This window comes from Homalodisca vitripennis, chromosome 4 (genome assembly GCF_021130785.1).
Source record: "Homalodisca vitripennis isolate AUS2020 chromosome 4, UT_GWSS_2.1, whole genome shotgun sequence".
Classification (NCBI taxonomy): Eukaryota; Metazoa; Arthropoda; class Insecta; order Hemiptera; family Cicadellidae; genus Homalodisca; species Homalodisca vitripennis.
This window is the reverse complement of record NC_060210.1, coordinates 15,231,195-15,245,106: the sequence shown is the minus strand read 5'-3', so window position 1 is coordinate 15,245,106 and position 13,912 is coordinate 15,231,195. Positions and strand designations below refer to the sequence as shown.

Here is a 13,912-nt window from a genome sequence, read left to right as displayed (position 1 = left end):
GGGATAGGGCCGCCTCCTATCGAGATCCATGACGAAGAATTAGAGCACTAATCTCAAAGTCATGTCTCCGGAAGAAGTCAGCTCTGAACCAGCCTCTCCAGTCAAAGCACGCAGGGGGAGGGCACACCTTGTCGAGGCTAGCAAGAACTTCTGATACTTGGGGAATAAATCCCTACAGTCATCTCCCGCAGTAGACTAGACCTATCGAACAACCCTTGCACCTCCCAGAATCTCGACATTTGCGATTAGTGATGTGCCGGTCCTGGAAATCCGTAAGGTGGCCCATATTTAAGTTACACATCGGTTTTTTCTGTGCCGACTGGTAGGTTCAACTGGAAGATATAGACCAGCCAGAAGTGATCAATACCGAGTTAATACACCATCTAAGAAGGTCACAAGCAAAACCAAGAAGCAAGAAAGCAAGAGGGGCAAGAAGGGTTCTTTTGAAGAACAAGAAGAAGGTCGTGAGGCATTCCATATTCAACCTTTACACGTATAAGCCTCGCATCTGCAAGTACGATTTTTAAATACGAAATATGGCTGACAGAGTAATAACCTTGCAAAATCAAACTCTTTCAAAGACACTGTCTTTGTCCAAATGTTACTATATAGTTCTGGTATAACGCTGTAATATAATAATAATACAATCTTTATTGCATCAGACAATATATCATTGTATCGCAATCGTCAAAATATGACCAACGTTAGAACCTCAGAGTAAATCCAATTTACACACAGTCATAAATACATTTTCTACATTGAGCAAATACAGCCGCACTGACTTCAGATCCAACAATTTCAGCCATATAATCGTTTTAATTATCTCAGCGACTCATCATGAATTCCTCTACAGAGTAAAACGCCTTTGACACCAATAGGCGTTTAAGACGAGCTTGGAATTGTTTTTGGCTGTTGAAATGTTTTGCATGTCTGCGAGACACCACGGGAATAGACACAGTGTAGCAGTTCCTACAGGAAAAGTAAACTCGGCAACATCAAGGCTGATACAACATCAACATCAACATGACGTGATCCGAGCGTCGAGTGTTCTGTTCAGAAACTTGATAAGTGCCGATCCCAGATAGCGCACGCGTGCGTGTACGCGCGCGAGAGTTGAGTGTTTACTGCGAGCAGCAGCAGCTGGCCTCTGTAAACACGGAGAAATGTTTACATCCCGACGACTGGCTGAAGAGAGGTATCCCACACGCTGCAGTTGCTCTCTCAGTTGTATTCTCTATCCGCATCACAACCCAACAAGATCGGCGTATACCTCGGTGAACAGATTTTTTTCAGTAAAACTTTAAAAACATTTCAGCACCACTACAAAACTTAAGCTTTTTCTAAAACTTCAGCTTTTTCAATGAGAATAGTAACCTGCACACTTCTTGAAGACAGGAAATAATCACAACCTTTTTGTTGATTAAGGGTCCAAGCAGTAATTTCTTTTAGCTAAAGAAAAATAGACCACTTTTTAGTACATTTCAGGTGCCCCTAGTAAAAATAATGGTTTGCGTCATGCTAAAGTTTTAATAACAGCATCTAACAAAATTACTATTTATGAAGGAAATAGGATTTTCAGGAAATTTTCCATCGTTCAGTGAAACAAAAATCAGTAGCACCAAGTTTCGAGATCTGAAATCTAATCTCTTCTTCAGGTAAATAACTAACCTAAAACAAAATTACAAACTAGGTTAAAATAAACAAATCATACCAGAGAGTTGTGACACGCATATGTCAGGAATCACAACCACCATGTTGTCTGTCAGCTTCACTAACTTTAAAACATACACTTTAATAAACAACTAAACACAACACTAATTATTAAAAGTGAACTACAGAATACAAGTCACAACACGTCTGCATTCGTCGACCAACCACCTACTTTAATGTTAATTTTAACGCTGAATGGCAAATGTCCGGAAAGAATCCTGTTTCCTACACAATCCTTCCATCGTCAAAAATAAACTTCAAACAAAGAATTTACTGTTTAGTGTTTTCTTTTGAGGTTTCAAGACAAAATCTTAATAACGGATGAAAATCAGATCTCAAATACACTATTGATCAAAATTAGCTCCTAATATTTTAAAACCTTGCACATATCAGGAAATTCCCCGCGAATAAACACTGAACAACCTTAATGTACCTATGGTGGGAAGGGTTGATTCAATGTGAATGTTGAGTTGAACTCAAGTTCCAGCGACTGAAGTCTGCGGCAGCGTCACCACTAAGCGGAAGGTGACCTAGAGATGAACTCAACATTCAACGAACAACGTTGTCTTTGACTTGTACTTCACTGCAGAACGCCAAACTGCTAGATTCCAAGTCACTCAGTAACCGGTAAATTTGGGTGGAACAAAGATAACGAGTAAGACAACAGTTTTCCAAAAAACTACAGAAAACAAGAGACAATGATGCTCCTGGGGCGTATCGGTCTAAGCCTGAGTAGCTGACATAAAGACAACCTAAGTAAGAATGATCTTAACCCAACAGGGATCACTTCTGGCTGGTTTATACCTTCCAGTTGAACCTACCACTGGGCAGAATAAAAAAACCGATGTATCACTTAAATCTGGGCAACCTTATGGATGTCCAGGAGCGGCAAATCATTAACCGCAAATGTCGAGATTCTGGGGTTCAAGGGCAATTCGATAGGTCTAGTCTACTGCGGTTGATGACTGTTGGAGTTGGTGGGGTTCGTCCCCTAGGAGTCAGAGGATCATGCTAGCTTTAACAAGGGTGTGCCACCCCCTGCCTACTTTGACTGGAGAGGCTGGTTCAGAGCTGGCCTCCCCTTCTTCCGCGGAGACATGACTATGAGATTTAGTGCACTAATTCTTCCTCATGGATCTTGATAGAAGGCCTAACCTTACTCATCCTGAATATCTTGTCACTCCGGAAGCAGCGCTAAGGTTCTTATAGGACTAAGTGAAATTTTCAAGCTTCTTGTCATAAGTGAAAAAGGAAGATCTTGATAATTGAACCCCAAATACCTTAATGTTGCAGCAATGATTTGATGTAAATATTTCAGATTCAAATGGAAATGTAAGCACGCGGAATGTACTAGAACGACACACAAAGCACAGCAGTGTTGTGGGGGTCGCGCCTGCGCTCCAAAGTCTCTCTCACATAAACATGTCACAGCCGGCCGTCCATGTATCAAAACTGTTGCCATAAGTCACCGCGTTGTATGTGCTCCCGCTCTCTCGCGAGCCGATAAAAGAAATCCATGCTCGATGCTTCAGTCGCGACCGTTCTCTAAATCACTCCGTTTCGACAAAGCCCAATGGTACATGACCAACTGCGACCATCCAGCAAAATACGAGCGCCGAGCGAAAATTGATGGTCTGACCTCCTGAACACGTGTTTACTACCGACAATAAGCCGGCTAGATTTAGTAGCGCTGTTAAAGCCCAAGGGAAGTTATACGAAATGGCAGATTCAAGAATTGAAATACCCAACAAATTCTTGCATAAGCTGAAGGCACCTGCCCAAGGCTATAGCGTAAAGACCACTATCGATTGTGGAAGGAGGGGGGGCACAATTTGGAATCAGTCAGCAGAACCTGTCACGTAGCTTCGGAATCAAAAACCAGTCCCCACCGTTACCCGGGCTGACCTTCCCGTTCCCGCGCCGCGCCATCACCCGCCGCCTCACTGGTCTTCTGCCATCGGGGTTCTACACATGAGGAGACCAGGTGTACCATAAGGACTCCTCCCATCGGGGCTCTATACATGAGGAGGCCAGGTGTACCATAAGGTCACCTGCCATCGGGGTTCTATGCATGAGGAGGTCAGGTGTACCACAAGGACTCCTCCCATCGGGGTTCTATTGATGAGGAGGTCAGGTGTACCATAAGGTCACCTGCCATCAGAGTTCTACACATGAGGAGACCAGGTGTACCATAAGGTCTCCTGCCATCGGGGTTCTATACATGAGCAGACCAGGTGTACCATAAGGACTCCTTCCATCTGGGTTCTATACATGAGGAGGCCAGGTGTACCATAAGGACTCCTTCCATCTGGGTTCTATACATGAGGAGGCCAGGTGTACCATAAGGACTCCTTCCATCTGGGTCTATACATGAGGAGGCCAGGTGTACCATAAAGTGACAAACATTACTACTCCATGTGTGTACGGTAAAAGAAATGTCGAAATGGCGAGAAGTTTACTAAGGTAGCCAAGAGCGAAGTAGTTTATTTGAATATTTTCGTGAACGTCTTTTAGTGTTGATATTAGTAGTCAGCATTCTCCTGCACAATCTTTAAAGAAGGCGTTTATATGTTTGAAAAATATAGCATATATACAAAAGTATCAAGTTTACAGGATGAATAAAAAGTTCGCTTATCCTATTAACCTTTTTGACGACCGCACTTAGAAAAACCAAACTCAGTACACTTCTGTTGCACTAAACTGTACTAACTGCACTTTTCTGTTAGTATCACAAGATTTCCCCTGAAAGTCACCACCTAATCACCAATTTTACATAACAGGTTATATTAAATTTGAATTTGTCACATTATGTGCTGGCTTGAGATAGCGACCAATAAGTTTCTTGTCATATTAATCTAAAAGTGCAGTTCTGTACCCCACAGACCTGTACTGACTGAGTTTGGGTTTTCTAGATGAGGTCATTAAAAAGTCAATTTAAGGTGTCCAAACTTTGTATCCACCGTGTAAATTATACAATATAAACACAATAACTGGTACTGTAGTGAAAATCCTGCAGTGGAGGAGGTGCCAGGCTTGAAGTGAAGTCATTCGATAGAGTTGTCTGCGAGGACGGAAGCTCTGCCATGCACGACTGGCCGGGCCCAAGGTGAAGGTTGGTCAATAATATTCCAGAAGTCGTGCCAACAGGGAACTCTTAGATCATATCTTGTTCAGTTCTTACCTAAGTTCTGGCCACAGAAACACTCGAGTTCCGCAGTGGCGACTGTTCACGGCGCGATCCTCCGACCAGCCCTAGTATTACCATCGACTGAACATTGCGCTATCGAATTGTCTTCTGACGACTGGTCCTGGTTGTCTCCTCAGTGACGCGCCTAGGATTGGATTGTCTGGTTTTGCCTATCTTTTTGATCTGCAAAATTATATTTCTCAAGGATTGATCAAAGTGTTATCAGTTTATCAGTTCCAAAGAACGATATCGTTCAGATATATTACGTGTTGCTAACATCAGTAACCTTTACGACCGTTGGCAACACAAGTGTAATTAGTTTATCTGAGGAAAGGGCACTGCATGGTAACACAGAAAGAATGGCTATAGAAAAGGCATTGCATGGTAACAATGAAAGAGTGACTATGGAAAAGGCACTGAATTGTAACACTAAAAGAACGACTATGGAAAAGGCACTGCATGGCAAACTGAAAGAATGATAATGGAAAAGGCAGTGCATGGTAACACTGAAATAATGACTATGGAAAAGGCACTGCATGGTAACACTGAAAGAATGAACTATGGAAAAGGCACTGCATGGCAAAACTGAAAGAATGACTAATGGAAAAGGCACTGCATGGTAACACTGAAATAATGACTATGGAAAAGGCACTAAATTGTAACACTGAAAGAATGACTATGGAAAAGGCACAGCATGGCAAAACTGAAAGAATGATAATGGAAAAGGCACTGCATGGTAACACTGATATAATGACTATAGAAAAGGCATTACATGGTAACGAAGAAAGAATTACTATGAAAAATGCACTGCATGGTAACACTAAAAAGGCACTGAAAAGAAAGTATGACTATGGAAAAAGCACTGCATGGTAACACTGAAAGAATTACAGACACTTTTCCTTTCACTCCCCCAAAATCTACGTTTCAGCCCTTCATTTTACATTTGGCTTCGCCAAATCCTAAAGTTCCACAATTTTTTACTCCCAACTACTAGTACCTGGAGAAGCAAGAGCAGTTCCCTGAAACATTTCTGTTGTATTCATTGATAAACCCAGTCTGACCAGCAGGTGGGTAGATTGATCGATTCATATAAACGATTCGGAGGAAACAATTATTCTATTCGTGACTGCAAACCAACTAAATAAATGTATGGCTCTGTAACGGCAGAATCTCTCCTTGGAGACGGTATCAAGGTCGACCGCCAAGTCCAACCACCTGACAGGCCAATTGAAAGACGTGACTGTTCCAGCGACGGGCTGAGTCGAGTGAAGCGCTCCACCTGCACTCCACCTCAGACACTTTCTACAATGATAGGCCCTCGCCAATCACGAGGAAAGCCCCACGAAGCAACGCTCACTGTCATTGTCAATCCCGCCTAAATCACGGACAATTTCTCTTTCAAAGCTAACAAACGAGTGTAGACAACCAACCACCCATCAGGGAATGCAGATCTCTAAACAGATTTCTCATTCTATCGTATGTCTGTTGATTTCACAATGCATCGGGCGATTTTAGCAATTGCCGAACTGAGACACCGAAATTATCCGGTAGGGTTCTAAGTGAGAGAAAAGCGTTATAAAGGATTAAAACGTAACCTTGTCAGTAGGTAAGGCGTACTTTCAATAAACGTCATTAATTATCCGCCCATCAACAGGTAAAAGTTAGAGGAGTTTTATCATTTTATGTTAAGACGGGACCACGGAGGATTCTTTTCAAATCTTTCATTTGGAAGCTGTAGAAATCCAAATTACAACCCAACATTCCGACATTTCGCCACCTAATTTTAAACCAAGAGTTTAGATATCAATCACAGCAACAAAAAACTTTCTTCAGTTGACTCATACATCTTAGACTCACAAGATTCAATCACAAACCGTATCAATGCTGATGAGAATCTTTGATCTCCATGTCGATATTGAACATTTTTTACAATTTCAAATTGTTCTATATAAGTTAGCTTTTTCATGATCAAGGAAAATTATAAAACATCAACACATTAAATAGCAGATCCCAGAGTTCATTTGGCAAAGTGCTTCAAATATCAACACCTCGCAAGTGAACAAAACTGTGAAACCTTCCCAAACATTAGGGGGAACCAGTCACTTCCAGTATTTTATGACGTGCGAGCTAACGCATTGTTGTTGAGTAACAACGGCAGAGCCGAAAGAGCCGATCCTCGAGGCCCAAGGCAGCCTATGTCATGACGCAACGTAAGGTCGTACACGGACAGCCTTCACACTTACACAGTGTTCTTGCGGTCAAGGCTCATCGTAGTCACCGCACTGCATGCCAGTGTAAACCACACTAGCACACTAGTGTGAAGCAAAGGACTTGCTCCAATTGAAATGTTTGTAATACTATCAAAAAGCGATTCCCATAATATTTGGGTTCAATTTCAACCTCTTAATGGTTGTTATGCAATTGGTACCAGGAAAACTCGGCTATGGATATATCGGTATCTATTACACACTTATCTCGTCAAAGCACTCGTGCACACTTAGTCGTTAAGTGGCGCGATTAGCCAAACTATCGGCTTTGTCAAAAAGTTTGATGTTGCATCACAGCGAAGTCGGGATAAATTTGAGAATTGGAACACTGGCAGGAGACACGTCAGCACTTGAACTGTTTTAACTTTACCGCTGTGAGTTTGTACTATAATTAGTCAACATGACAAAGAGGGAAGAATTCTGACATTCACCGTAGTTAGATACACGTAACTAAAAGGTATAACACTACGTCACGAGGATTGAGATCTACGCTCTTCTTATGGTATAAAAAACGCTAATCGATGTCATTGCAGAGGAGCAAAGAGCAAACTGCACGTCACACTCGAACTGACGAGGTTGGGACACTTGCTCATTCTCTCGAGTCTGGACTCGATGCCGTTCGTGTACCATTCGCGTATCACTTTATAATCAATATAATTTTGAGTGACAGTCCATTACTGCTCTTTTTCAGGAGCGCACATCACTAACCGCAAATGTTGACATTCTGGAGTGCAACGGTAATTCGATATGTATAGTCTACTGCGAGAGATGAGTTGGTGAGGTTCGTTCTTTAAATATCAGATGCTCTTGCTATCCTCAACAAGGGTATACCACCCCCTGCTTGCTTTAGCTGAAGAGGCTGGTTCAGAGCTGGCCTCCCTTTCTTCTGGAGGGACATGACTTCCCCAACCACTACTGACTATTCTGGAGAATAGTGCCCTAATTCTTCCTCATGGATCTCGATAGGAGGCGTCCCCTACCCCCTATCCTTGTCCATCCTAAATATCCTGTCGCTCCGGAAACAGTGCTAAGGTTCTTCTAGGACTAAGTACAATTTATAAGTTTTTTGATCTAAGAGAACAAAAACAAGGATTTTCGCACCTGAAAAAGGAGTTAAGATTTCAATCCATGAAACGTCGTGTTATCTTTTTCGTAGCATATAACTATAGCAAATGTCAGAAATCCTATCATCCTTTCGCATTATCCATCCTCACTTAAAAAAAGAAATTGCAGGGATGTCAGCCTGATCGCTCTTAACCCTAAAAGTATATTTCCACCTACTTCACTGGTCTTCCACCTCTTTCTCCAGGGGCGAGGTTAGGAAAGCTGTATTTTTAACTGCCACAATAATTCCCAGTTCTGTACGCGATGTGACGATGGGAGGGGCTACAGCTGGGTGAGAGAGCCGAGAACAGAAGGTCGGCAAACAATCTGAAAGACTACAAACCATAAACTGATAGCCGTATCAGTGCCGCAGGGTGACTCAGTTTACATTGTCCTCGGTTCCCGCTCCTCTGACAGCCGCAGCAGCGACCACGATCATACGACCGCTATATTTCTTGGATATAACGTTATATGCACTGTGTACCTAAAACATGTGGAAACCTTCTAGAATGTATTTTAGAATTAAAAAAAATACTATCTTTGCAATTTTACTTCATTACTCCATGTGCTTTACGTACACCCACGTTCGAGCTACAGTGAAAGATTGCAGATCCTCTTTTCTTCCTAACTAAGCAGTTATCCCGGCAATCTTCTACCGTCGACGCCTCTGCTGTGAAAATCGATTTTCCCAAAAGTTTTACGTCGTATGAAGAATACATTAGCTACGACGACTTTACAAGAATATGTTTCCATACCAATTGAACTCTGTGATTATAATTAACGAATGCAATATATGAAGTACATCTTATTTCTTTGAATCAGAATAAGTACCAAACCTTTCAAGTTATCTATAAATTTAACATTCAAATTTCAAAACGTATTACAAAGTAACATATATTTAACGTTATGTGGATAAGGCAATACGGAAAACTACCGATTCTACAAAGGGCCATCTTAGGTTGACAATTTCAACCTGTTTCTCCAACGAAGTAAATATATCCGAGAGAAGTCATACGAATTTTTTACAAAGATGAATTGAAATGCGCATTACACTGATAAAAAGCAAAATTAAATTCTAGACTGTTTGATTATGCGGTCGAAATAAATACGCATGCGCGGCCAAGCTAAAACGCACGCACAGCCGAAGCTAATACGCATGCGCGGACGATACTACGATGTCTCGCCACTCTCAACTGGGTGCTAGCTTAGGTAATAGCCAAACATTTAGTGCCTCAGTTATTGATTGATTGTGTAATACAAATATAATCACAAATACACATGCTGAAAGACATTCATAAGTTAAACACATTTCCTCTTGAAGTTGACGTGTTATGTGTGGATCAATAAGCAATCAGACAGAATTCGCGAGAAGGGAACACCGTCCACCAATTCCTTTCTTATTTAAATTATAACGCTTACTTGCAAGAAAATCGAGCCGTTTGTAAATATAACGCACATTCAATCTGCTCATTACTTTAATCACTTCCACTACCACCATTACAGTGCAAACAGTAGAGTATGTAAACCAGCGCGTACAAGGTCATCAGTTCCTTATCTTATCTGCCAAGCACTTGTGTGCCACATGCCACACACAGAAAAGAACGTTAATTTACAGCTCAGTTCTGCTTAGTCACCATGTGCCATCGTTCGCTAGGAAAGTTTTCCAGTTCAGCATTGTGTCCAAATTATCTCCTCTTGCCAAAAAACGTCTAACCTAGATTTCTTCAGTCATAACTACACACTCCGATCATTGTTGGGCAACGAATACTTTATTTAAATTTGAATCGTTTTTAAAAGTCCTAAAAAATCTTGCTACTTTTTTAATGTTACTTTTATCATATTGTACTAATCTTTACTTACAATTTACTGCAAAAAAAGTGGTTTCGCTCCTTTTACCTAGTTTTCAAAATAGGTTTCATAAAAAAATTAAAAACCAATTTCGCTGTGTATTACCGCAGTTTTATCAAATTTTATAACATAAATAAATTAAACTATTCAAAATTACTACACTATTATTTACAATCTAGACTTACCATTCATACCTATCGTTTTAACCCGTACGTTTTGGGGTGTAAATCATCACCTAAATAACAAGCAATAACAACAGAAAATAACAATTTGATAGTTATTAAAAAATTTCAATGTTTTCAACTGTGGTTAATACGAGTTATTTTAAGACTTGTAAGTGAAATTTAAAACGTGGCGATATGTTTAAACATTTTTATTTAATTAGTAATACCATGATGCAATATTTGTTTTTCCAACTATTTTTATCACTGTTACTGTCTTCGGAACAAAACTGGTTTGTGACAACGTGTTCTCAGGTTATCAAAATACTTCATTTCATAAGCTGTGTTTCCGAGATTAAACCTACTTTAAAATGCATTACAGAGTTTTTTTTTATCTATTTGGCCCAAAGACTAAACTGAACAAAACCTTAGTTATCAACCAATTTTTTGTTAATATATTAATGGTATTTCGTTAAGCCAGAACCAAGTAAATTCCTTACAAAAAAAAACTTGCAACGATAAAATTCCATCGTGGAGTGGTGCTTAAGCAATTAACATATAGGCCTGACGTATATTTTTTTTAAGAAAAAGGTTTCTAGGAAAGTAACTTTAACCAGGCCAAGGGGCGCCAAAATGCTAAGTCCGGCACTGGTGGTCCTAAAAACAGGCAAACCGCATAACACAGTGTGAAAAACGTAACACATTAATTTTGCATGCGGTTGTAAGTGAGCGTGGAGATGATCACGGATGCCGCACCGCACACATGTGGACCAGACGTGCTTTCTCTCACGCGGGGGCGCGCGTTCCAGCCAACAAGTGGCACTTTGTAATCGTGGAGTGTGTATCGCTCGTCTCCTCAACACACTCAGTCACCAGCACGTAACTGACACGTACTCGCTTATCCGTGTGATTATAAACACAGTTCTATTGGTTTCTTAAAATATATGATTTTAGCAAGGGTCCTACTTTTAGGTGAACAGTCTTATTGGATACTTCGAACAATATACGGCATTCGTTCCTTATGAATAACGGAAGAAATAAAATATTTAATTTTATGAATGAAATTTAAATGATTTGTTAAACGGGGAACAGTAGTCCACACCTGGGTTTTTAAAGCAACGGAATAACTTCAACGTATTACTAACTTTCATACTTATGCCATTAAACAGAACGGTCTTTGTATAAAACAGCGTGGCTATACTGCTTAAGTTTTAAATGCCTAAGTAAGACAAGAGTAGTAAGTAATCATGATTACTCGTCGAAAGGATCTCGAAAAACGAAACTATTGCGAAATATTAATGAATAGTAATACTATACAAGTGGGACATTTTAGAGGTTTTTTCCTTGGGTTAAAATTAACATATATACCATATTAACAGAATTATACATAAAACGTTTAGATATCACCCGCAGTTTTTTTATTTATTTGTTTTATTTACACTCACTTATGATTTAACTTAACATTTTTAGAACTTATCAAGTAGTAAAGTAGTTCTAAATCGGGGGATTTCTAAATTCTAAGGGTGTTTTAAAAATTCCTTCTCAAATTTCACAAACCTAAAATAACATAAAAATGTAAAAAAAATTCGAAGAATTCCCGAAATAAAGAAATTTCCTTGAGTGCAATGTGTAAGTTTTATAAAGATAAATAGTGAATGCTAAATTAATTTTATCGCTTTTCTGCTACCTTAAATACCCCTCACGCCCCCCTTAGTTACACCACTGTGTGGTTTACTAGGTAATAATACCGGGATACCGGGAAATACTATTCAGTCATTTTTATTGTTTGATGACGCTAGAGATTACAATACACATTGCATACAATAGGCTACGTATAGAAGCCAAACTGTGTCCATAGGATTTCGGACATTTGCTATCGTTATTTGTTATAAAACGTATATCACGACTTTTAGATGACTGAGATCTATTCTCTTCTTTAGGTGAGAATATAACAACTACACTAAAAAGCTTGGGTTCATATTCTCCTGTCTGGATTCAAACAAGCTATGTTTGAATCCGTTTCTTTCTCTTCTTTTTTCTTTCTTTTTACATGCAATTAATTTTTCACCTGAAGAAGGGGATACAGTTTCAATCATCGAAACGTTCTGTTATACATTTTATAACATATAAAGATGGCAAATATCCGAAAACATATTATCCTTTCGGACCTTCCATCGTCAATAACAAACTTTAAACAAAGAAATTGTGTTAGCGTTCAGTACTGACATGTGAGAGTTCAACACATATCGCAGGAACTTCCCACATTACATCTGGCTATAACTAGCCTGTCGTCTCGCGGCATTACGTCATTGCTACATAATAACCATTCGTCATTGTTCTCCTTTACACATGACCCAATTTAACGTGATCATTAAAACTACAACTGTTAAAAACCCGTGCTTGAGAATGTATCAGGTCTTGGATTGTGAACACCACCTAAGGCCAAGATCGGAGGTATAAGTCAAACTATGACGAGAAATCCACAATCCACAATACACTCGGACATGTTACATGAGACATATATATGCTACATCATTTTCCCATTATTTGCGAGATCTCTAGCCAGAACTTGGAGCCGACAAACAATTCCGCGTTTTTCCAACACATAGTAAAAGTACAAATTAACAATGTGCCTTGTAAATTTATGTAAACGAGCTTGTAGCGTCAAGTATGGTATAATAGTGATATTTACATCCGACACGAACAAAAAATATAGTACTAAAAGGAGAAGGTTGAAAGCTTGCGAGACTATATTTCCGTGGTGTAGAGCTGGATTGAATGAAATACAGGATCGGAAAGAGAATTGTTAAAGAACCACAAAACCAAGCTACAGCTAGGCTCCCAAAGGAAACAGACTAGAGACGAATGAAGAGTAGATAAGAGGATTAAGACGCAAAGATTAGCTGATAGCGCTGGAAGAGAGAGGCGAATGAAGAGTATACAACGAAAAGGAAGACGTAGAGACAGAAGGTGGTGGATGAAGACGTAAAGACTAGCTGAGTGCTGGAAGAGAGAAGAACGAAGAGTAGAACACTAGAAGGAAGACGTAGATACAGAAGATAAATGGATAAGGACGCAAAGACTAGTTGAAAGAGCTGGAATAGAGAAACGAATAGAAGGTAAAAGCGGTTGGAGGGGGGTTGGGCAAACCATACCCAGTGATGGTACACAGTTCTAGACATCGCATCGTGATAATACTGATTTGTTATTTTCAGGTTGTAAATTTTTACGTAAGCACTCGTGGTTAAACGTAACCCTGAATATGCTAAATAATGCATTTAGACTTACAACAAACTCACGCCACAAATAATAATGTACTAGTACGAGATTTGGAGGTGAATCGGTTACAAAAAGATCGTGAAAGAAATTGTCATTTGGATACGGGGAAAACGGGGAAACTTAGGTGAATAAAAGAAACACGAAAAAAGAATGGGAGGGAAAACCCCAATAAAATAGGAGCGAACGGGTAGGCTTAGAATGTCTGAATAGAGAATTCGAGAAGACGCTAAGAAGCAATTGGATATTTAAAAAACTTCCTTTTTTACATGAGTCTCAGAACAATTCAAAATACAGTGTCTTGGCATATCACTAAGTGCCATATAGATACCAAACTAAAAGTCCAGTACTCCTGGAAA

At 39.8% G+C, this 13,912-nt stretch overlaps 1 protein-coding gene across 4 annotated transcripts in view; it reads right to left on the bottom strand.

The window, feature by feature from the left end:
• The window catches only part of LOC124358976, a 200,632-nt gene that overhangs the window by 147,359 nt on the left and 39,361 nt on the right, over positions 1-13,912 (bottom strand). Inside the window, exon 1 of one of the 4 annotated variants that reach the window (XM_046811268.1) lies at positions 10,302-10,320. The exons of the other annotated variants lie outside the window; for them this stretch is intronic. Coding sequence (XP_046667224.1) covers positions 10,302-10,304 — 3 coding nt within the window. The 5' untranslated portion in view covers positions 10,305-10,320. Of the gene's footprint in view, positions 1-10,301; positions 10,321-13,912 lie in introns of those variants that run through there. 4 annotated transcript variants of the gene reach the window in all.